This window comes from Ascaphus truei, chromosome 8 (genome assembly GCF_040206685.1).
Source record: "Ascaphus truei isolate aAscTru1 chromosome 8, aAscTru1.hap1, whole genome shotgun sequence".
NCBI classification, from domain to species: Eukaryota; Metazoa; Chordata; class Amphibia; order Anura; family Ascaphidae; genus Ascaphus; species Ascaphus truei.
In genome coordinates this window covers 30,175,499-30,196,486 of record NC_134490.1, presented here as the reverse complement: position 1 = coordinate 30,196,486, position 20,988 = coordinate 30,175,499, and the positions used below count along the sequence as shown (strand labels likewise).

The following is a 20,988-nucleotide window of genomic DNA, read 5'->3' as shown; positions in this document are numbered from 1 at the left end:
GCACGTGAAGGTAGACATTTTGTACAAGTTCGCACTACCAATTTTATACGGTTTCATTTGAATTTGCGCCACTGAATGATTGTGTATTTCAAATATATACAATATAGTTTTAGACACACACACACCTTAATAACCCCTACTAATACACAGCAGGATGGAATTGCCACACATTATCCAAACTGCTGAGTGCCTTATTGCCCGGCAAGCATATAACCCCTTAAATAGCATACAAGCTATTATCATCACATGGCTAGCTCCAACATCACCATCTCCTATTACAGCCCAGGATATCACTAGCAACCCAAGTCAGGAGTGCTTGGCCACGTTTACGCTCTTCGGGGCAGGACTCCCTTTTCCTAATTTTACTTTTATACCTGATTCCCATTTTCTGCTGCATTATTAGGTGACGTATTACTGCAGGGGAGCGCTGTGTACATGGACGGCACTATATAAATAGACACACACACACACACTCTTCAGAAAAGTGTTTTTCAGATCCCTCCAGCAGTGTGACGTGGGTAACTTATAACTTTCCGGGGCCTGGCTGCATGCTCACTAGTCAATCTGCCTTTCTCACACCCCCTGCAGTCTGTGATCTCGAAGCAGGACAGCTACGTAGAACTACAGAGAGAGCGCGAGAAGCAGTTCCGCCAACTGTCCTCCCGGGGAAACTGGCTGCTGGATCAGGAGAAGCAGCGCAACTTCGAGAAGCAGCGGGAGGAGCTGGCAAGTGTCCACAAACAGCAGGTCCAGCTGAGGCAGGAGCAGCAGCGATGGGAGCGAGAGCGATACAAGCAGCAGAAGGAGTTCGAGGTGTCCGACGCTAGGCTGCGGGAGCGAGAGGAGGCGTCCCTGCAGGAGAAGAAGCAGCTGGACCAGGATCGGGAGGAGCTGGAGGCTCAGAGAGAAGCATATCAGCACGACCTGGAGAGGCTGCGAGAGGCACAGAGGGCGGTGGAGAGGGACCGCTTGAAGCTGCAGAAGAAGAAGCCAAGCGCTTTGGCAGCCCAGTTTTCGCCAGACTTGGTGCAGGTAACAATGGTACGACCTACAAATAACCCCCATGCCCTTGTGCTCTCCCTCTCGTCTATAAAACCACAAAGGGGTTAAGAGGAATCGGTCTTTAAAAATGCACTTCCCTTAGTAGATCTAGAACAACATAAGATTCATGGGACAGAAATTGAATCCCCTGGTTAGGGAAAGTGACTGCCGTAAAGATGACTATTTTGCCCCAATTCCTATACCTGGTCCAGGCTTTACCAATACAGATACTGAGAACCATGTTGGATACATTACCAAGATTGATACTGGATTTTATATGGGACAGGAATAAAGGAAGATACTATTTCTTCCCGAAGATAATGGAGGATTGGGCGTACCAGATTTAGTGAAATACTATTATGCAACACACCTCAAACCAGTTTGGGATTGGTTCACCTTCACAGGTGGATTCATGTAGAGCAGGCAAACTGCAAACAGGTTTCTTTGGCACAATTGGTAGGACTCAAAGCAAAAGGTAGGCCAAAAAACAACACCCTCCTACCACATTACAAATCTGGGATAAATTGGTACGATCATTTGATTTAACCACTTTTCCTTCCCCCACTAGGATTTATCTGTTTTATTCAGAATTTCCTCCCGGCACAAACGTACGATCGATTAAAAACATTAGAGCAATATTAATAATATAAGACACACATCCCAACTAATCGATAATGTGGAGATAATCGCGTTCCAGACCTGGAGCGACTCGTTATCACCAAGAGATCTATTACCACGGGAAGGAAATTAGAGATTGCATACAGGAAATCATGGGAGACTTCATCTCGCTTCATCCCAAAATATTTCTTTTAAATGACTTACCCAGCGGATGATCTAGCAACAGGAAAACTCTTATAACCCTTCTGCTTTCGGAGATACTTTCCTCCGTAGGGGGTGCCAGTAGCCGCTCTAGCTCGTTAGCTGGGTTCATGTAATGGCGGCGTTTCAAAGCTTCCACGTCCTGCAGGCCAATTGGAAGCCTTGATATCATCCAATGCGGCTTCCTATTGGCCAATGGGACGCGGGCGCTTTAAACTTTTCAGAGATACCGGCAGCACCTTCGGAGGTCTGTATCCCGGGAAGCAGGGGGTCCCCAGAGTGGGAAAATTAATGGGGTTCAGCTCTGGAGACTCCCTGTTTCAATCCTATATGAAGAAAAGGCTGTTTGGATTGCTTCCTTTAAAATCTGCAATGAAAACTGCCATGCTGCCTCCTAGGGCTGGGAAGACGGTTTCACATCATAGTGAATATGAGCCTATGCGTTTGTAGAAAGAAAGTGCAGGAGTGGATGAGTAGTTCAGTGGGAAATCGGTGCCCTTGAGTGAATTTATTCTGCAATTTGTTTTTTCAGGGTTTGGCCCATTCTGCAAGTTTTAACGGAGAGGGGATGCTGAGCTTAGAAGGACCCAGTCAGCTGGTGAAACCGTCTGCCAAGAGCACCACCTCCATGTCAGCGGCAGACTACCTGGAGAGGGTGGAGGTGACACGCAGGGACAGCAATGCCCTAGAGAATCGTCCAACGCTGAAGAACGAGGTGCCCATCCACCTGCTGAGCGCTACCAACCAGATACAGATACAGAAGCAGGCAGCAGTGCAGCAGAAGATTCCCACCAAGCTGGCAGCGCTGGGCAAGGGAGGCAAAGAGAAGAGCGGCAGAGGGAAAGCCTCGCACAGGACTGAGAGCTCAGGTCAGCAGTCACACTGTGCATCTTCCTGCCTTATACTGGTTGCAGTAATAGTGTGTTTCCTCTTATCTGTCTGATAGTGGGAGTAACCACACTGCACATCTTTCTCTGTGCTATACTGATCGTAGCCTCACCGTGCACCTTCCTAACGGTGTCATGTTTACATCATCCACCTTGTGCATCTTCATGTCTGCTATGCTGATTGCAGCTGCACTGTGCATCCTTCTTTCTGTGTGACAGAGGAAGCTGCCTTATTGTCTCTGCATTGTGGGGTATCCTGGCAGTAGGCGACACTGTGCACCTGTATATAGCTCTTCTCCCACCCCCTGCTGTTAGACAGCGGTAAACCATTTCTGTGTCTCTTACAGCGTCGGTCGACCACAGACAGCTGTTTCCATCCAGGCTTTCTGGGAAGGAAGAGAGTACTTTGAGGGGCAGAAGGTCAGGAAGTCCCGTCCTACCGACCAGTCAAGGCACGTTCTTTCCATATGGTGAGGCTCAGATTATAAAAGAAATGCATCAGTTTGCTGCACGTAGAAATGTAATCGGTGGTCAGAGTCTTTGTGTGTTCGACCACTGGATTTAGCGCACACGCAGCAAAGGAAAATGTCTTTGGTTCAGACCATCTAAACATTAAACCCTAGCACACCAAGTCCCATTCACCCTAAGGAGCTCAACGACTTTGCACGGTTTCCTGAATTGGGGCCTTTGTGTCAACGTCAAATAGAACAATTACTCCCGGAACTAACGTTCCTGGCACTACCCCTTGTCACTGTCAGGAACTTGGATTTTTATTAGAACTTGATGTGTTCTTATATTTTGCTGATTAAACCTGGATTCCCCAGTGAACCCGGGGAGATGTGCAGCACTTTGATGGCTTCTGATTGAGCAGCTCACCAAGTACGAGGCTTCATGGCCCTGGTTCCCTTTCACAGATGAACGTGGTATCGCTGTCTGCTCAACATCCTCCGGATTAGTTTGACCGTTCCATTTAATAATGCTGGCGAAAGGGTTACATTGTGTGTGGTTCTCACATCTCATCCTGTGTTTTTGTCTACAGAACCATCTGCACAGACAGACACCGGTCCGGAAGCACCTTCTTACATCCCCAGCCTGAACCGGCCAAGCAGCACCCACCTACTGCAGACTGTGTTTGTCCCTCCTCCTGCGCACCCTCCTCCTCCTGCGCATCCGCCTCCTCCTCCTCCCGTGCACTCCCCTCCTCCACCTCCTCCTCCAGCCGAGCAAGACGAAGCGAACAGGGAAGACGTTATTTTCTTCTAACCGGGCGAAGCGAGATTGGACTTCTCCTGGCTACTCTGGAGACACTAAAAACATTTCAGTTGAATGCCTCAACCGCGAGGGCCTTCAGGACAGGCTAACATGACCTGATACTTGTCAAGAGGAAGGCCCATTACATCCCAGCTGCGGAATGGGAACGCGTATACCAGGGGTAGCCAACTGCAGTCCTGAATGTCCATCAACAGGTCGGGTTTTAAGGATATCCCTGCTTCAGCACAGGACTGAGCCACTGATTGAGCCACCTGTGCTGAGGCAAGGATATCGTGAAAACCTGACCTGTTGGTGGCCGTTGAGGACTTGAGTTGGCCTCCCCCCTGGCTTATACAGTTGTAACATGGAAGCCATATGGTATAAAGGACGCATTTACAATTGTATCTGGACGGACGCTTTGCATTCACCTGGAAGACGGTTATAATACACGCATACGGTTGCATAACGGAAGACACGGTGTAATGGACACGCATACAATTGTAGGCCGGGAGCATATTGTATAGAGCTATATAATGACACTATACCGTTGCATGTAATGTGTCTGGGAGACACAAGGAAGGTAGTTGTGTACTGTTCTTCTGCACGTCTCTGTTTTTATGACAGTCAAACAGTCCTTAGCCTAAATGTTCTCTCTTGTAGGTCCTTTGCTGGGGTCTTCGCTGCAATGCATTATACGCTTGAGATTGTGATGCCGACGCACGGCTCCCGTGGTCATTTACGTCAGTGGTGGGCAACGCCAGTCCTCAAGGGCCACCAACAGGTCAGGCTGTAAAAATATCTCTGCTTCAGCACAGGTGGATCACAGTGGCTCCGTCATTGACAGAGCCACCTGTGCTGAAGCAGGGATATCCTGAAAACCTGACCTGTTGGTGGCCCCTGCTTTGTGATTCTGCTGAGGCGAAGTCCAGTTTTAATTTCTGTATTGTAGCTGAGTACGCGCTCAGTAATTGGGGCAAAATTATCCCCGCTGGGTCCGATCACGATGACGTTCTTAACCATTTATCTGCCTGTACACGGTGCACATGCCTGCGGTGCGGGTTTTTGTCACGCTCACCTTGCTTGCAGACGTTGCGTGCGATCGCTGGCCAGAGACGCCTCTGATAGGAAGATGTTGGTGTCTTTTTCCCTTCCTTTTTAACCCATTTTCTGCCCAACATGCCACGCCTTATAATGATTCCAAGAATGTAACGATACGCCCAAGTCACTGCTGGCAGCGAAAGGGTTAAGGACTAATTCCCACCTCCAGATAAATGTTAAAAAAAATGTCGCTGTGTAAGGGCGGGGTAGAAAATGGCAGGACCATATTCAGAGATGTTTTAGCTCCAATAGTGCCAAGCGGGCAGGTTGAGCTGTAGAATTTCTGGGTTTTGATGTACAGTACAGAATTTTGTTTTTATTTTTTAAGCTAGAAGCGAAAAATGCTATTTTTGCAAATGAAGGCATTCCCAACAGGACCAAATGAAACCAGTGACGGGGATACGTGTGATAGGGGGTTCAAATAATCATGCATGTGCTTTTTAAATCACTTTGGCAAGGTTATGCTGAAAATATCAAAAGTATTGCAGCTGACTTTTAAGACTGGGTTTTGCTGCCCTTATTTCTGCTTGACCTCTTCCTTATCCTTGCCCCTTTCTGAAATTTGTCCTCACCTGCAGAGGGGGTTGCTCATCAATCTGATTCTAATATATATGCTGCTTTTACCCTATTAAACGTATCGTTGTCATTTATCTTAAGTTGACCAGCAAATCCATTTGTAGGTAGAGCTCTATTTTTTTTTAACCTGTTCACTGCCAGAGGACGTGTCATTCCACAAGCAGGAGCAAACAGAATAACCATTCAACCTCTGGCCTTGAGCTTTTCAGTGACGAATGTTAAATTCCAAGAGTGCCATGTTTTTATTGAAAATGTATATGGGAGCACGATTCTGTTGTATAGCTGTATACTTAAAGATAAATAGTAGTCCATTCCCCTTATGCAGAATATAGTTGTAGCGTTAGTCCCTGTTCTATGATCTCTTCAGCGGCGGGTTCTCTGGCAGTAAGTCCTTCCCAGCAGCAACTTGTCAGACCCAGCGAAATGTTTCAAATATGAAACCTTGAAGATTTTTCTGATCACGTCTATCGGTTTTTCAAAGGCACAGAAGTACAATTCGGGAAGTAGATCAGACCAGCAAAAAGGTGGCTATTAACCCCTTTCCTCTCTGAGCACCCGGGTTCACTGCATCAATAACCCAAATAATATCTTCTTCTAGTTTTAACGAGGCAATCCAAGTGGCACTTTAAAACCTGTTTTAAAAAATGCCGTCTCTGATTTACCTTTTATTGAAAAATAATTACCTACCCTGGCGGTCGATTAGTTCTCCTGTAACCGATCAGCAAACATTCTGCTTCCCAGGGTTCACTAAATGGCTGCATGCAGTCAGTGTAACTCAGCAGCTACAATGTATCCTTACATTTACTAAGGTAACAGTTTGCAGCTCAAGAATATTGGCAACAAATTATCCCGAACAGGAAAGTTGCAACGATATTGCGCTGCTGGGGGAAGTGTGTTAAAACCTGCTACAGATATCAGAAGCTGCTCGTTGTATTAAAACGAATGAAAATGGCATTGAGTTGAATTTAAAAAAATAAATAATGTAGTAAGTATTATGTAATACTACAGAACTGATTTATTAAAAAAAAACACATGTAGGATATTGTATGGATTGCTCTTTTAAATGGGATTTGGGGATCAAGATAGTAAAGTGTTGATCATTTTATTTTGTACACCAAATATAAAGGGGTCTCGCAGTCGGGTTGTTACTCATTGGGGGGCCCAGTTGAAAGGAGCAATCAAAGAAAGCAAAATTTGTTTTAATATAGAATTGAACCCGGGGGTTGCCAGAGCTGAAACCTTTAATTTCAACTGCAGGGGACCCCCTGTTTCCACAGATACTTACCTCCGAAATAGGTGCTTGTAGCTGGTCTCTCAGCAAGCAGGGCTTTAAAGTTTAAAGCTCCCGCGTTACCTGGGCCAATAGGAAGCCGCACCGATGATGTCACAGGTTCCTTATGGCCCGCGGGCTGGGAAATATCTGAGCAGCAGACATATTGTGAACCCTGCTTGCCAAGGAGAGCGGCTACCAGCAACTAATTCAGCAGTTAACTATCTCCAGAAGCAGGGGGTCCCCGGAGCCGAATGTATGTAAAGCGAAAATGTACTTAAAGTGAAGCACTACCTTTTCCCCACTTATCGATGCATGTACTGTACTGTAATCATCATATACGTGCATAACTGATGTAAATAAGGCATGTGTAACAGGCTCTATAGTCTCCCCGCTTGCGCACAGCTTCGGTACAGGTAGGGAGCCGGTATTGCTGTTCAGGACGTGCTGACAGGCGCATGCGCGAGCTGCCGTTTGCCTATTGGGCGATATGTCGTTACTCGTGAGTGTCCTTAAACCGGGGTATGCTTGTATATACATGTATGTATAGTCCAAAAAATCCGCCCTCTTGGATTGCCTCTTTAAAAGGATTGGAAACCACTGTTACACTGTCTTGGTTTACTTTTTTTTTTAATGGATTTTTTTAAAAACCTTCAGCGATATGTTTATTAAACTAAAATGTGAATAAGTATAAGTGAGCCCATGAAACATGGGAGAGGTTTCACTTGACACGCTCCTTTTTCACAAGCAAAGTGACCCCCACGGCTTTTGAATGGTCCTCTGACAGAGCGGGTGTGCACAATAACGATGCCCCGACCGGATGTAAAGCAGAGTTTTTGCTTTGAAGCAGAAATCCTTGTTTTTCTTTTATTCCCCACGTCTGTTTTCCACACCCGCTGTTCCAAAGAGTTCCCCCCTGTTTTTATTTTGTTTGTTTTTTAAGAAAGGCAAACCCTGCTATGACCAAAGTGACCTAATGACAGAGATTTATATCAAGGGTGCCCAACTTAAGTCCTCAAGACGCCCCAACAGGCCAGGTTTTCAGGATATCCCTGCTTTAGCACAGGTCAAAGACTGAGCCACCTGTGCTGAAGCTAGGATATCCTGAAAACCTGACCTGTTGGGTCTTGAGGACTGGATTTGAGCACCCCTGGGGCTATATAATTATTGATAAAAAATACTTTAACTTGTCTGGTGTTTATTTTAATATTAAGTAATTTTTTTATTTTTTAATGTCTCCACTCGTTAAAAACAAAACCTTTATCTAATCTCTTGTGTTATAAGACTGTACACTGCTGTATATAGAAGGGAAATTGTTGGTACATTTATTTTGTGTATTCTGCCATCATTAGCCAAAGAGATGGAGGGGGGAAAGCAACGATTACCCGTCCCGTTCAGAATGACACAGGGCCTGAATAATATAGACATGTATTTCTGTATCCACAGGAAGAAAAGGGTAGTCTAGGGGCGAGTGAAACACTCTTACGAAACCAATTACACTTAGAAGTTGATCTAAAAACATTTTTTTTTTGCGGTCTGTTGGAATGACCCTTTACATTCACATACCTAATTACCTTTTTGGGGCAATTAAAATGGCAGCCAGATCAATCTTATTCTCACGAGACCGTAGTAAGCCACAACCTTAGGATCACGATATTGTACCGTCCCATAGAGTGCCGCCATTTTTATTGCTTCCTTTTTTTTTTTTGTAAATAGGAAGTGGTGTATTTCCCGCATTTAGAAATCTGCAGGGATGGGAACAGCACAGCTCACGTTGTATAAATCTGAATGAGGGATTCGCTGCGTTAAGACCTATTTGTAATGCAGATAAATCGCATTGTTACTTGGCCCTAAATCCAAAGAGGTAACCCTTTCAATATCAGAAGGGCCAGCGCCGCATTGTGAAGCGGCCGTGAAAGGGTTACTCTGTTTTATTACATATGAACCCATAAACTTAAGTTCAGTTTATTACATGAAGTGCAAACCTTTGGTTATTTTCGCACAAGAAGAGACAAGCAAGACTGACTTCAATGGGCTTACTGTTCGTACTAGTAGATTGATGGTTTTCATAAGGGAACTACATTACTAATTAGGACGGTGTTGGCAAGAGCTAGGTTCCCAGAGTGTGATTTAGCTCTGGTGTCTTTTTAATACTGTAACATCATATCATACAGAACAGATTCAAGGGGAGAGAGAACCTTCACCACAAAAAAGCGATGGTGATGGAAGTTCGCTCAGACATTTTTCACCAATAATCATGAGATTTTTGAAAAATTACCTAAAATCGAAGGACCATACTTGCTAACGCGGTACTATTCCATTAGATTCCCTTGAATGGGTTGGTGGAGGAATGTGCCTTATGGAATAGCACCTCTCAGTCAGTATGGTCCTTTGATTTTAGGTCATGTTTCCAAAATCTCATCACTATTTTTTTTTTTTTTTTTTGGTGAAAGTCAGATCTCTGACCTTGAACCTGTGCTGTAGAACCAGATCAACAATCATAGGTGTTTGAGAACGGGGCTTTGTAGGGATCAATGGGCTACATGGACAGGGCTACAATGGGTGCTGTATAATAGTTGCAACTTAAACAAAAATACAAGGTATTACAGATTTAGAAGAAAAAAAAAAGAATCCCTGGTGATAACACTGTTGTGAATCAATGTAGAGTAAGTAAATATTCCCGTACATTGTATTTTGCTGGGACTGCTAATAATGTATTGCCACACAGATTTATTCTCTGCAGTTTCCATCGTGTATGCATTTGACTGCAAAATCCCCTGTTGTACACAGCTGAAAATTACACGTTGAAGCCAATTCTGTGCGGGTCCGTGGCACTGCAAACTGTGTTTTTCTTTACGTGTTGTTGATTTCACTGCGGGGTTATAAAAGCTGCCCACCAGCAAATTTCTAGCAATAAAAACTAAATCGGAAACGGAGTATTTTTGTGTTTGTGTAACCGGAAATCGGGAGCAGCAATCGAAAAGAAAACATGGCATTAATGAGAGGCATTTGGCAAATTGACACTTGGACGTTTAATGGGAAGCGCAGTATTGATCTTGTATTTACTTATTTAACCGGCTTATTTCATTATGTACAGCGTCCGTGTTATGTAAAGATTAAGAATATAATAATGATGTGTATGCCTTTAGATGAAGGGTGGCCAACTCCAGTCCTCAATGGCCACTAACAGGCTGGGTTTTATCCCTGCTTCAGCACAGTTGGCTCAGTCAAAGACTGCACCACCTGTGCTGAAGCAGGGATATCCTTAAAACCTGACCTGTTGTTGGCCCTTGAGGACTGGAGTTGGCCGCCCCTGCTTTAGTTACTGAAGCCCCTGAGTACCTTTTTGGCTGTGGCTTTACAGCGCTGTGACCACTAGGTGGTGCTATTTTACCTAGTTTTGTGCAAATCCACGGGTCCTAGTCCTAGGAATTAGTTTACAATATCACCACTTTGTCATTTAAACCGTTCCACTTTGTAAAGGAAAATAGATTTATTTCAGAATGGCTTTCTGATTCTTATTTACAGCATAAATACTGTTTACATCTTTCCAAAATATAGTTCAAAGATCAACTAATCAATTTTAAGGAGGCACGGTACTATTTGTAAAATAATTAGGAAACTATTACTCAAACAGATACATACTTATATAGCTGATACATTGTTAAGCTGAGAACTGTTTATATATATATATATATATATATATATATATATATATATACACACACACACACACACACACACACACACACACACACACACACATATATACACACATTCCCAGCTAGCTCAAACTCCCACACCCACCACATCATGAATATATATTTGTCAAAATGAGTGCTACTGGGCGTGGCAAATGTATATAATTTTTATTATTGAAGTATTTAAACTTTATACTTATTACTTTATATGTTTTGTCAATTATTGTATACATTTGCCACGCCCAGTAGCACTCTTTTTGACATAAATATATATTCATGATGTGGTGGGTGTAGGAGTTTGAGCTAGCTGGGAATGTGTGTTAATCAATTTCTGACTGGTTACAGTTGTATGGAGGTAGGTGGCACCTCCCCCCAGAGCTCACTCCTCCTCCTCACCTTTTTAACTTGGGAGGTCTTTTCACTTTGCTGCAAAGAACAGGATCTACTATGGTTGCTTCCCCTCATACAGAGGTAAAGGGAAGGGTAGGACCTGCATTATTGGTTATACCTTGACGTGGTGTAGTGTAGGGCCTGCATTATTGGTTATACCTTGACGTGGTATGCAGGCTTATGACACTTTGGCCAAAGGGTTTAACTAAATAACCAAGTAAATATTATTATTATTGAAGTATTTAAACTTTATACTTAATTACTTTATGTTTTGTCAATTGGATGTAGCATTGGCACCCCTGTCTTTGTTATTTATTTATTACAGGTACATATGGAAGGGTCGATACATACATAGTTACATAGTAGATGTGGTCAAACAAAGTCACATCCATCAAGTTCAACATAAGCTACATTTAGACGACAGATACTTATTCTATATTTGTACTTACAGTATATTGAGCCAGAGGAAGGCAAACAAAAACCCAAGTGAAATATCATCTAATGATATCTCATAAGGGGAAAAATGAATTCTTTCCAGAGTGCCAATATTTGGAATCAGATTACTCCATGGATCAATATCCTTATGGAATATATATATATGCAAAATGACACACCCTTCCCATGTTTACTTATTTGGTATATCCCTGTATACCTTTTCTTTCTAAAAAGAGGTCCAACCTTTGTTGTTGTTTTTTTTTTTTTTTAACATGGCCTATATCATAAATCAGATTATCCCTCCTTTATTAATTTGGTGGCTCTTCTCTGCACTTTCTAGTTCCATCATTTATTTTTTATGGAGTGGTGCCCAAAACTGTACTCCATATTCAAGGTGTGGTCTTACTAATGCTTTATAAATGGGCATAATTATGTTTACTTCCCTTCCATCCATTCCCCGTTTAATGAAAGATAAGATCTTGTTTGCCTTTGCAGCTACTGCATGACTTTGGGCACTATTGCAACGCCTGCTGTCTACAAGCACTCCTAAATCCTTCCCCATCAAGGATCCTCCTAATCTATTTCCATTTAATTTGTAAATTGTTTTTATTCTTGTTTCCCAGATGCATAACCATGCATTTATTTGTATTAAACCTCATCTGCCATTTACCTGCCCAAGTTTCCAGTCTCTACAAGTCCTTCTGTAGAGAAATTGCATCCTGCTTGGATTGTAGTACTTTATACAATTTAGTGTCATCTGCAAAGATGAAGACTTTGCTCTTTATGGCAACCTCAAGTCTTCAATAAAGTTAAAAATCAAGGGTCCCAGTACCGATCCCTGAGGTACTCCACTCACAACTTTAGCCCAACCTGAAAAAGTTCAATGTATTACAACTCTCTTATCTATTCTTCAACTAGTTTTCAATCCAGGTGCAAATATTTTTACAGTGTCCAATTTGCTTTATTTTGTACACTAACCTCTTGTGTGAAACCGTATCACAAGCCTTTGCAAAAAGTAGGCCACATCAACTGCATTACCCTGATCTAAATTCCTTCTTACCTCCTCAAAGAAACAAATAAGTTTAGTTTGGCATGACCTATCCTTCATAAATCCATGCTGACTATTACTAATAATTTTGTTTTCCTTTAGGTATTCCTGAATAACATGAGCTACGGACACATACATTACAGGTACATACATACAAACGTTATGGTTACATACATAAAAGGGGGGCTCGTGTGATAAGGAGACTTAAAGAGAGAGTGTGAGATGGTCATAGAGAGAGTGGGTCATAGAGTGATAGAGAGAGATCGTGATAGAGCGAGGGACAGGGAAAGAAGTCTATTTCCCTCCATTTATAGAAACTCAAACAGAAACCGTATTCTCTTAAAATTTGTGGGGGTGCTGATCTTACATCTTGTCTTGTGTGCTGCATACAGAATGGCAGCTTCTAGAGGCAAAGCAATTGCCTTTGCTTAGGGGGCAGATCAAAAAGATTGGGACACACTGGGTTACATACTTGGTCATTAAGCCCATGCGTTGCTGACGCGTTCTGGCAGTGAACGGGATCAGCGCGGAGTCGTTAAACAGGTAAGGCAGCGGAGCTTAAGAGCAGAGAAATAAAGAACCGAGAATGATGTGCATTGTACAGCTTTCCTTTCACATCGCACTCGCCCTGGGCTGGGTGAGAGTGACTGGAGCTGCCTTAGGCTGCGGCCCCAGTGCCTGCGCTGTATGCGCGCCCGTGAGGCTGGCGGCGCATGCAGCTGAATTCCCCGGTCTGCAAGGAGCTAAAGGGGGGAATGGGGAGTGACGGGGGCGCAGCCATGACGTCACCCGACAGGTTCGCCCTCTTTGGCTGAACTGCCGGGGGGCGTGGCCTGGCGCTCCGTCGCCATCTCCATTTTCAGGTGTTCCTGAAAAACGCGGCGCGGTAGCCCCCCCTCGCAGCAGGCCCGGCCCCATTGAGGGGAGGGCTCTTGTCCCTGCAGCGTTCGCCACAGTGGGCGCTGCAGTAGCCAGCGGGGACCTGGCCTAAAATAATCCTGTTCTCTTTTTTAAACCTCCTTTAGCACCCCGAAAAAAATTTGTACAGACATCAATGTCAATTGACATTGAGATTTAAAAATGGCTGAATCCTTATTTATGGCCTTGACTATGTTAATCGGTGCCCCTAAAGCTAATCTTCACTTCTGCGTCTAGCATCCGAAGGGTTAATGGCAATGGAACAGCCCTGCCGCTGGGCAGGATGTCTGGGCTGTAACCAATAACTAGAACCGCGTGGAACATTGCCTTGTGATAAATTCCTGTCGGCCTCTTTTGCTGCAAGCTCGGAATCCGACTGTTCTAAAAACCGCCGGGAAGATTTTCGTGTTGGGGTTAATATGTCTAAGTTGAAAGGACACGTTACCTTGTTCTACAGTTTTCTGCCCGAGGGGAAATTCCCCAGATTAGGTTTAGTTTTTTTTGTTTTTTTAACTTGGAAAGATTTCTCCCCTCCCTGCTCTGTTTTCGCCTCTCTAGTTTCCCCCCCTGCTCTGTGATTTTTAAACCTGTGTTATATTCCTAAAAAAAAGATTCCAAAACTAAATGAACCTGAATCCTAACACCCTCCCCTCTGTGATCTCATTGGACTTCAAAGAGCTTTATCAGAAAAGCTCAGGATAAAGCGGTTTCTCTGTTAAGTCTCTTTGAAGGCAGCATAACAAACCACTTTGCTGCCTGGAGCAAGTAAGCATTAACATCAGGATTTGCCATGTGGACACTTTATTGCAGGCTTTGGGCCTATTTAAAAAAAAAAAATGAAGGGGAAAAAAAGGTATGAAAACAATAAATAATGTTGGTTAATTTTCTTGAAAGGTGAAGGTCACTTTCAGGATAGGATGTTTCTTAACATTGTCGTGTTCAACAACAGCATTGGAGGAATTTTACCATCTTTATCGACTTTCACTCCTCAGCCCCTGGTAAATGGATCGTGTGGCTCTTTATTTGCATCATAATGGGGAAGTCTCCATTAGTCAAACAGATAAACAGATGTAGCTGATCTGCTGGATTCAGTGTTCCCGGAGAAAAGCTAGGCAGTCATTTATCACAGGGTACAAATAAGTGATACAATGTCATTGAATCTGTGTAAGGAGCCGGGTACACAGAGGGGTTGTTGCATTTAATTTCTGATCTGCTACGTACGACTGATCAATTTTTTTTAATTTTTTTTTTAAACTTGTATTTTTATCGGTTTTACAAATTATAAGTGGGTAAGTGGGTGGGGGGGTTTACATCCAAATAATCTTCAAGTCATTTCCAAAGAGGGAGCATACAAATCAACATACATTGTTTTTCAGACCTTGTGGCATCCGTTGGGGGCTACTGTCAGGAGTTACATTTTGGTTTTGTTCCCAGTAGGTCACCCAAGGGTCCCAAATTGTCAGGAATCTATTATATTTGTCTTGTATTAAACTGGAGAGTTTTTCCATAGTCATTATGTAGTTCAAATTGTGCGTGACTGCTATGAGGGGCGGGGGGAGGGTCATTTGCTTCCAGTGTCTCGCAATCACTGTCTTACTGTAGCTGACGATAGAATTTGTGTCGTCAAAAGGTCCATGTTCCATTCCATATCTTCCACTGGCCTTAGAATTAACCCTGTTTCCACGTTCCATGCTAGATCTATTCCCATAACATTATTTTTTTTATCAATCTTCTAACCTTACCCCAGAATAGAATGATCTTAGGGCATGACCACCAAATATGTTTGTATGTGCCTATTTGGCGGCAAATGCGCCGGCACAGGTGAGAGGTTGTTGGGAAGAAAGAATATAGGCGGGCTGATGTGTAATACCCTCTGTGCAGTATTGTGAGGTTAATTTCTCTAGCAGCTGAACATCTGGAAGAACTAGCTATCTTATCGTATATATCTCCCCACTCCTCTTTCCCCAGGGGTCCACCAATATCTTTTTTCCCAATCTAGAATATTTGTATGTGTTTGCCCATTGGGTTGCAGTAATAGAATCTGGTATAGTTGAACAATTGTCCCCTTGTGATACTCTGTTGCCCTGTACAGGTTCTCAAAGGCGGTAAGAGGTCTGTTTATATTTTTGCTTGGCTGTAGCGAGGAGACATAGTGTCTCAACTGTAAATATTGATGCCGGTGCGTGTTTGGAATTCTGTATTCCGTACTCTGTTTTCGGAATGTCTTGATTTTATCAGCTTTCTGTATATCTTTAAGATGTGTTGGACCCTTTATGCTCCAGATCCTATATACATTTGATCGGAGGGCTGGGGCTGTCAGGATTGGACCTAATCTGTGTCATTGGCAAGGGAATAGACGAGACACAATGATATCTACACCTTTTGTCCCATATATTTAGGGAATGTGCAATAACCGGCTGATTCCTGTAGTGTGCTGATCTGGACTCATTTTTTTTAGCCACAAGAATGTCGCCGTGTCAGTAGTCATTGCTTCCGATCTCTTTATATCTACCTATGGTTTAGTGTCGGCGCATGCTGACCAGTACATTAACGGGCTCAGCCTAGCTGCTTCGTAGTATTTAATCAGATGTGGTTGAGGTTGTCAGTGTTAGTGGAAGCACCATTCATTTCTTCTTAATTCTAGGTTCTCTCCCGTTGCAGATACATCTAGGGATTTCTTTCTCCAGGTCTCTAATTACTTGTATTGGTGCCGTCCCTGGTAGTTGTGGATATTGTCCGAGGCTTGGCGTTCAGGGGTGAAACCCACCTGGTCAGGGTGGATAAGGTTGTTCAGAACTTTATTAAGTCTTATTGCGAGTATTTTGGCTTAAATGTTCATGTTTGTACTTATCAATGAAATGGGTCTGTAGCTTGGGCACAGTGATGGATCTTTCCCTTCCTTCGGGATTATAATTAATGACGCCTCTAGCATTTCGCTCGACAATCCTTCCCCTCTCAACATTATGTTAAACCACCTGACCAGGGCTGGCTTCAATATGGACTCAAACTTTTTATAATACTGATTAGAAAACCCGCCTGGAGCGTTGGAGTTTTTAAGGGGTTTGATAGTCTCACAGACTTCCTCCGCTGTTGTTGGGGCTCCTAGCATGTTTGCAACTGAGTGGTCTACCTTGGAGAGCTCTCTGCCCCAAATTCTCTTGCTCAGAGTTGTTCAAATTGCATAAACTACTGTAATAATTCAGAAATTATTTATTTTGTCTGGATTGTAAATTAAGTTAAGACATCCTGACCTGTCTTTGAACTATATATATTTAGGGTAGACATTGTATTTCTTAATTTAGCTGCAAGGTATCTGTCTGCCTTGTTCCCCTCATAGTATATTTGGTTAGTCCATTGCATTGCCTCTGCATATTCTATCAGTATATTATTGAATTCTCCTCTATCTTTACCTATTTTAGTTCTAATATCATCTGCCGGATTGTGTTGGAAAGCCTCTTCATTTTTTCTGAGACTGTCATTTAGCCTGTCTATTTTCCTATTCTTCTCTTTCTTTCTATGTGAAGCTATGCTAATAATTGTGCCCCTTAGAGTAGCTTTATGGGCCGCCCATAGTGTACTGATCTTCTTTTTTTTTTTTTTTTTTTTTTTTTTTTTAATACGCAGCGAGGTATTTAAAAATCGATCAATATGATTGATGGTTTATGGTGCCTGCCACGGGCTTCGGGTACATAGGGGAGCTCAGCTCAGCCATCAATAATTCCCAGTGGTCCCGCTGAACAGGAGTTAATTGCAAATTGCTGCTGTTGAGGAAATGAATTGCTTGTCTATAGCTACGGCAGCGCAGCAGGCAGAGAGCAGACCGTGTCTCCCAAACCTGCTTACAATGAACAGGGGGGGATGTCTTTCTACAAGGGAAAGTGGCAACATTGTACAGAGATGCTCCTCATCATTATATAGTGCAGCATGCACATTTGAGCTATTATTTTATTTACAAAATGTGTAACTGGGTGTCTGTCTATCTGGACATGTGTATACTGTATATACATACTGTGTAGATATATAGATATGTCTGTGTGTCTGTATAGTGAGGTGTCTGTGCAGTGTTAGCCGAGCGTAATAATCAAAAACAAATAGATGATACCGTTCTGTGGCTAATGAAAGGCTTTTATTTGTGCGAGCTTTCGAGATAAATGATCTCTTCTTCGGGCGATTTTACAATATATACACACACCCCACACACACATTCACATATACACATATACATTCACACACACACAATTCCCCCCCACACACCCACACACACAGCACACACAGCCCCCACCCCCACACACAGCCCCCACCCCCACACACATATACACATAGCCCACACACACTCATACACACAAACAAACACACCCCACACACAAACACACTCCACCCTTCCAGCCCCCCCCACACACGTACCGCACACATACACGCACCCCACACATACACAGCCCACACATACACAACACACACACATATATACACAACCCCATAAACACACATATACACACCACACACACACACAACACCCCCCCCCCCCACACATATATATATATAATATTATATTATATATATATATGTGTGTGGGGGGTGTGTGTGTGTGTGTGTGTGTGTGTGTGTGTGTGGTGTATATATGTGTGTTTATGGGGTTGTGTATATATGTGTGTGTGGGCTGTGTATGTGTGTGTGGGCTGTGTATGTGTGCGGTGCGTGTGTGTGGGGGGCTGGAAGGGTGGAGTGTGTTTGTGTGTGGGGTGTGTTTGTGTGTGTGTGGGCTATGTGTATATGTGTATGTGGGGGGGGGCTGTGTGTGGGGTGTGTGTGAGTGTGGGGTGGGATTGTGTGTGTGTGTGTGTGTGTGTGTGTGTGTGTGTGTGTATATGTGAATGTGTGTGTGTGTGGGGTGTGTGTATATATTTTGTGTGTGTGTATATATATATATATATATATATATATATATATATATATATATATATATATATATATATATATATATATATATATATATATATATATATATGTGGCTCAGTGAGTAAAGACACTGACAAGCACTGAGTTTGAAGAAAGGGAACCTGGTTCAATTCCCAGTGTCAGCTCCCTGTGACTTTGGGCAAATCACTTTATCTCCCTGTGCCTCAGGCACCAAAAACATAGATTGTAAGCTCCACGGGGCAGGGACCTGTGTCTGCAAAATGTCTCTGTAAAGCGCTACGTAAAACTAGCAGCGCTATACAAGAACATGCTATTATACACATGCACACGAACGTAATGCTATATATATATATACATATATATGCTATAATGCTATATATATATATATATATATATATATATATATATATATATATATATATATATACATACATATATGCACACATACATATATGCACACATATAGTTTTGTATGCAGATAATTACTATCATTAAACAGTTCCACATTGCTGCCACATTGCCAGTGTTTACAGAAGGAGCGGCCGGGCACTGTCCTCACCCAGCGGGTTTCAGTTCAGGGTGTGGCCAATATATATGTAAAAAATAAATAGATGATACTGTTCTGTGGCTAACGAAATGCTTTTATTTGTGCGAGTTTTCGAGATACACTGATCTCTTCTTCCGGCGATGTTACAATGGATAAAGCAGGCATAGTGTGTGTGTGTGTAATATATAATACAGCCACTATGTAATACACACACGTGTTTCACTCTAAGGCTAAATAAGCCACTTACTGTACATTAATGATTGAACATATCTACAATCAGCACAAAGTACACACACACACACACACACACACACACACACACACACACACACACACACACACACACACACACACACACACACACACACACACGTCTGAGCTTTCTGCTCCTTTATTAGGGGTGGTCGCTTGCTGTGCTCATCACCACTAATGTCGCGACCACATGGTCACAATGTGTCGTACGGGCTGCGGTACATAAAGGGATAAAAGAACGCATTTTCTTTCTCCTTTTATCGACATAGGATTAGTGGTCGAAGCTTCGTGGCAATAGGGGGTAAGCAGAACCACCACTAGTTAGACATGTACTGACCCCGAGCACAACTACGGTACCTTTTATTCTTTACACAATATGCTGGGGGGGGGGGGGGGAATTTGGGGAGAGCAAAATGTATTCTAAATATATTTACTATTTCATCTACTTAAATAAATAAAAATGATTTATATCAATCAAGTCGGTGGCAGTGCCACTGCTTTAAAACAAACCACGTGGGAAGCAGGACCCTTTAATCCAGGGGTGGGCAACTCAAAACCCTGGATATCCCTGCTTCAGCACAGGTGGCTCAATTAGCCACTGATTGAGCCACCTGTGCTGAAGCAGGGATATCCTGAAAGCCTGACCTATTGGTGGCCCTTGAGGACTGCAGTTGCCCACCTCTGTTCTAATCCCTTCACTGCAATGTATTGCAGGCCCCTCTGGCAGTGATGGGGTTAAGCAGACTGGGGGGGAGGGGCGGGGTGAGAGTCCAGTCCCTTTTATCTCTCATTCTCCCTTTGATGTCGGCAGATTGTGAATGTTATGGAGATGTGCCAAGTTCAGAGTGCTTGCAGTCTCTCCAGCTTCCTCTGATCTCAGTGAGCCTGGTGGTGTTCTTTCAGTTTGGCATAGTAACATAGTGACAACACACTGTAACCACACAAACACTGTGCTACATCATATCTATATCTATGTACTACATCATATCTATATCTATGTACTACATCATATCTATATCTCACTGCTATTCTGGGGGGGGGCGGAGTGGGAAGAGATACAGCAAAGCAATGATGAAGAAGAGACTCACAGGGCTTGTGATAAAACACTTTGTGGATTTATTGGGGGGGGGGGGATTTTTGGACCTCAACTTGGATTTTAGTTTTTTTTAATCAAGATCTTGATAAAAGTCCAAGTTCAAGACCGAAACGTGATCTGTTTTTAATAAAACCACAAACGTTAGTTTTCTTGTTTTCCCACAAGCCCTGTGTGTCCTCTTCTTCATCATTATGTTGTTGTATTCCACCGGAATAGCAGTATCAGAAGCACCCAGGAATCTTTGTGTGTGTGTGTTTGTGTGTTTGTGTGTGTGTGTGTGTGTGTGTGTGTGTGTGTGTGTGTGTGTGTGTGTGTGTATACGTGTATACATTCAGTCGAAAATCCCCATTGAGGTTTATAGATATACCGAATTTCTTCAATTCGAAGGCGCACTTTTTCCCCATTTTCACATGTCTGAAATTGGGATGTGTCTTACAATCGATGTCTTTGAAAAACAAGTACCGGTATTTGTAGCTGGTTCCTGTATCAATATGGCCGCTAATGCGATGCTGCCACGCCTGCTACTATTTGTCTCCCGGATCCTGGTTGGCTGCGCGTTCTGTTCCCTGTGCTTTGGTTGGACACGCTTCCCCGTCTCTGTCTTCTTCATTGGCTGAACCGCCAAGCTCTCACCTCTCACCCCACTGTCCCGTCCAATCCCCTGGCAGCTTTCTTCGCGGTGGCCGGCGGGTCGGGCCTGTGCCGTGTCGTGTTCTCCTCCCAAACCCCCAGCAGACAGTCT

The 20,988-nt window shown here is 43.3% G+C and overlaps 1 protein-coding gene across 5 annotated transcripts in view; it reads left to right on the top strand.

The window, feature by feature from the left end:
• ARHGEF18 (Rho/Rac guanine nucleotide exchange factor 18) overlaps positions 1-9,874 on the top strand; it is a 123,851-nt gene extending 113,977 nt beyond the window's left edge. For 3 of the 5 annotated variants that reach the window (XM_075611090.1, XM_075611086.1, XM_075611087.1), the window contains 4 exons: positions 589-1,041; positions 2,393-2,729; positions 3,095-3,217; positions 3,787-9,874. In XM_075611090.1, the coding sequence (XP_075467205.1) occupies positions 589-1,041; positions 2,393-2,729; positions 3,095-3,217; positions 3,787-4,010 (1,137 nt within the window). In that variant the 3' untranslated portion in view covers positions 4,011-9,874. The remainder of the gene's footprint in view (positions 1-588; positions 1,042-2,392; positions 2,730-3,094; positions 3,218-3,786) is intronic. The other 2 variants (XM_075611088.1, XM_075611091.1) reach the window with 1 other exon arrangement.
• Positions 9,875-20,988: the final 11,114 nt, after the last annotated feature.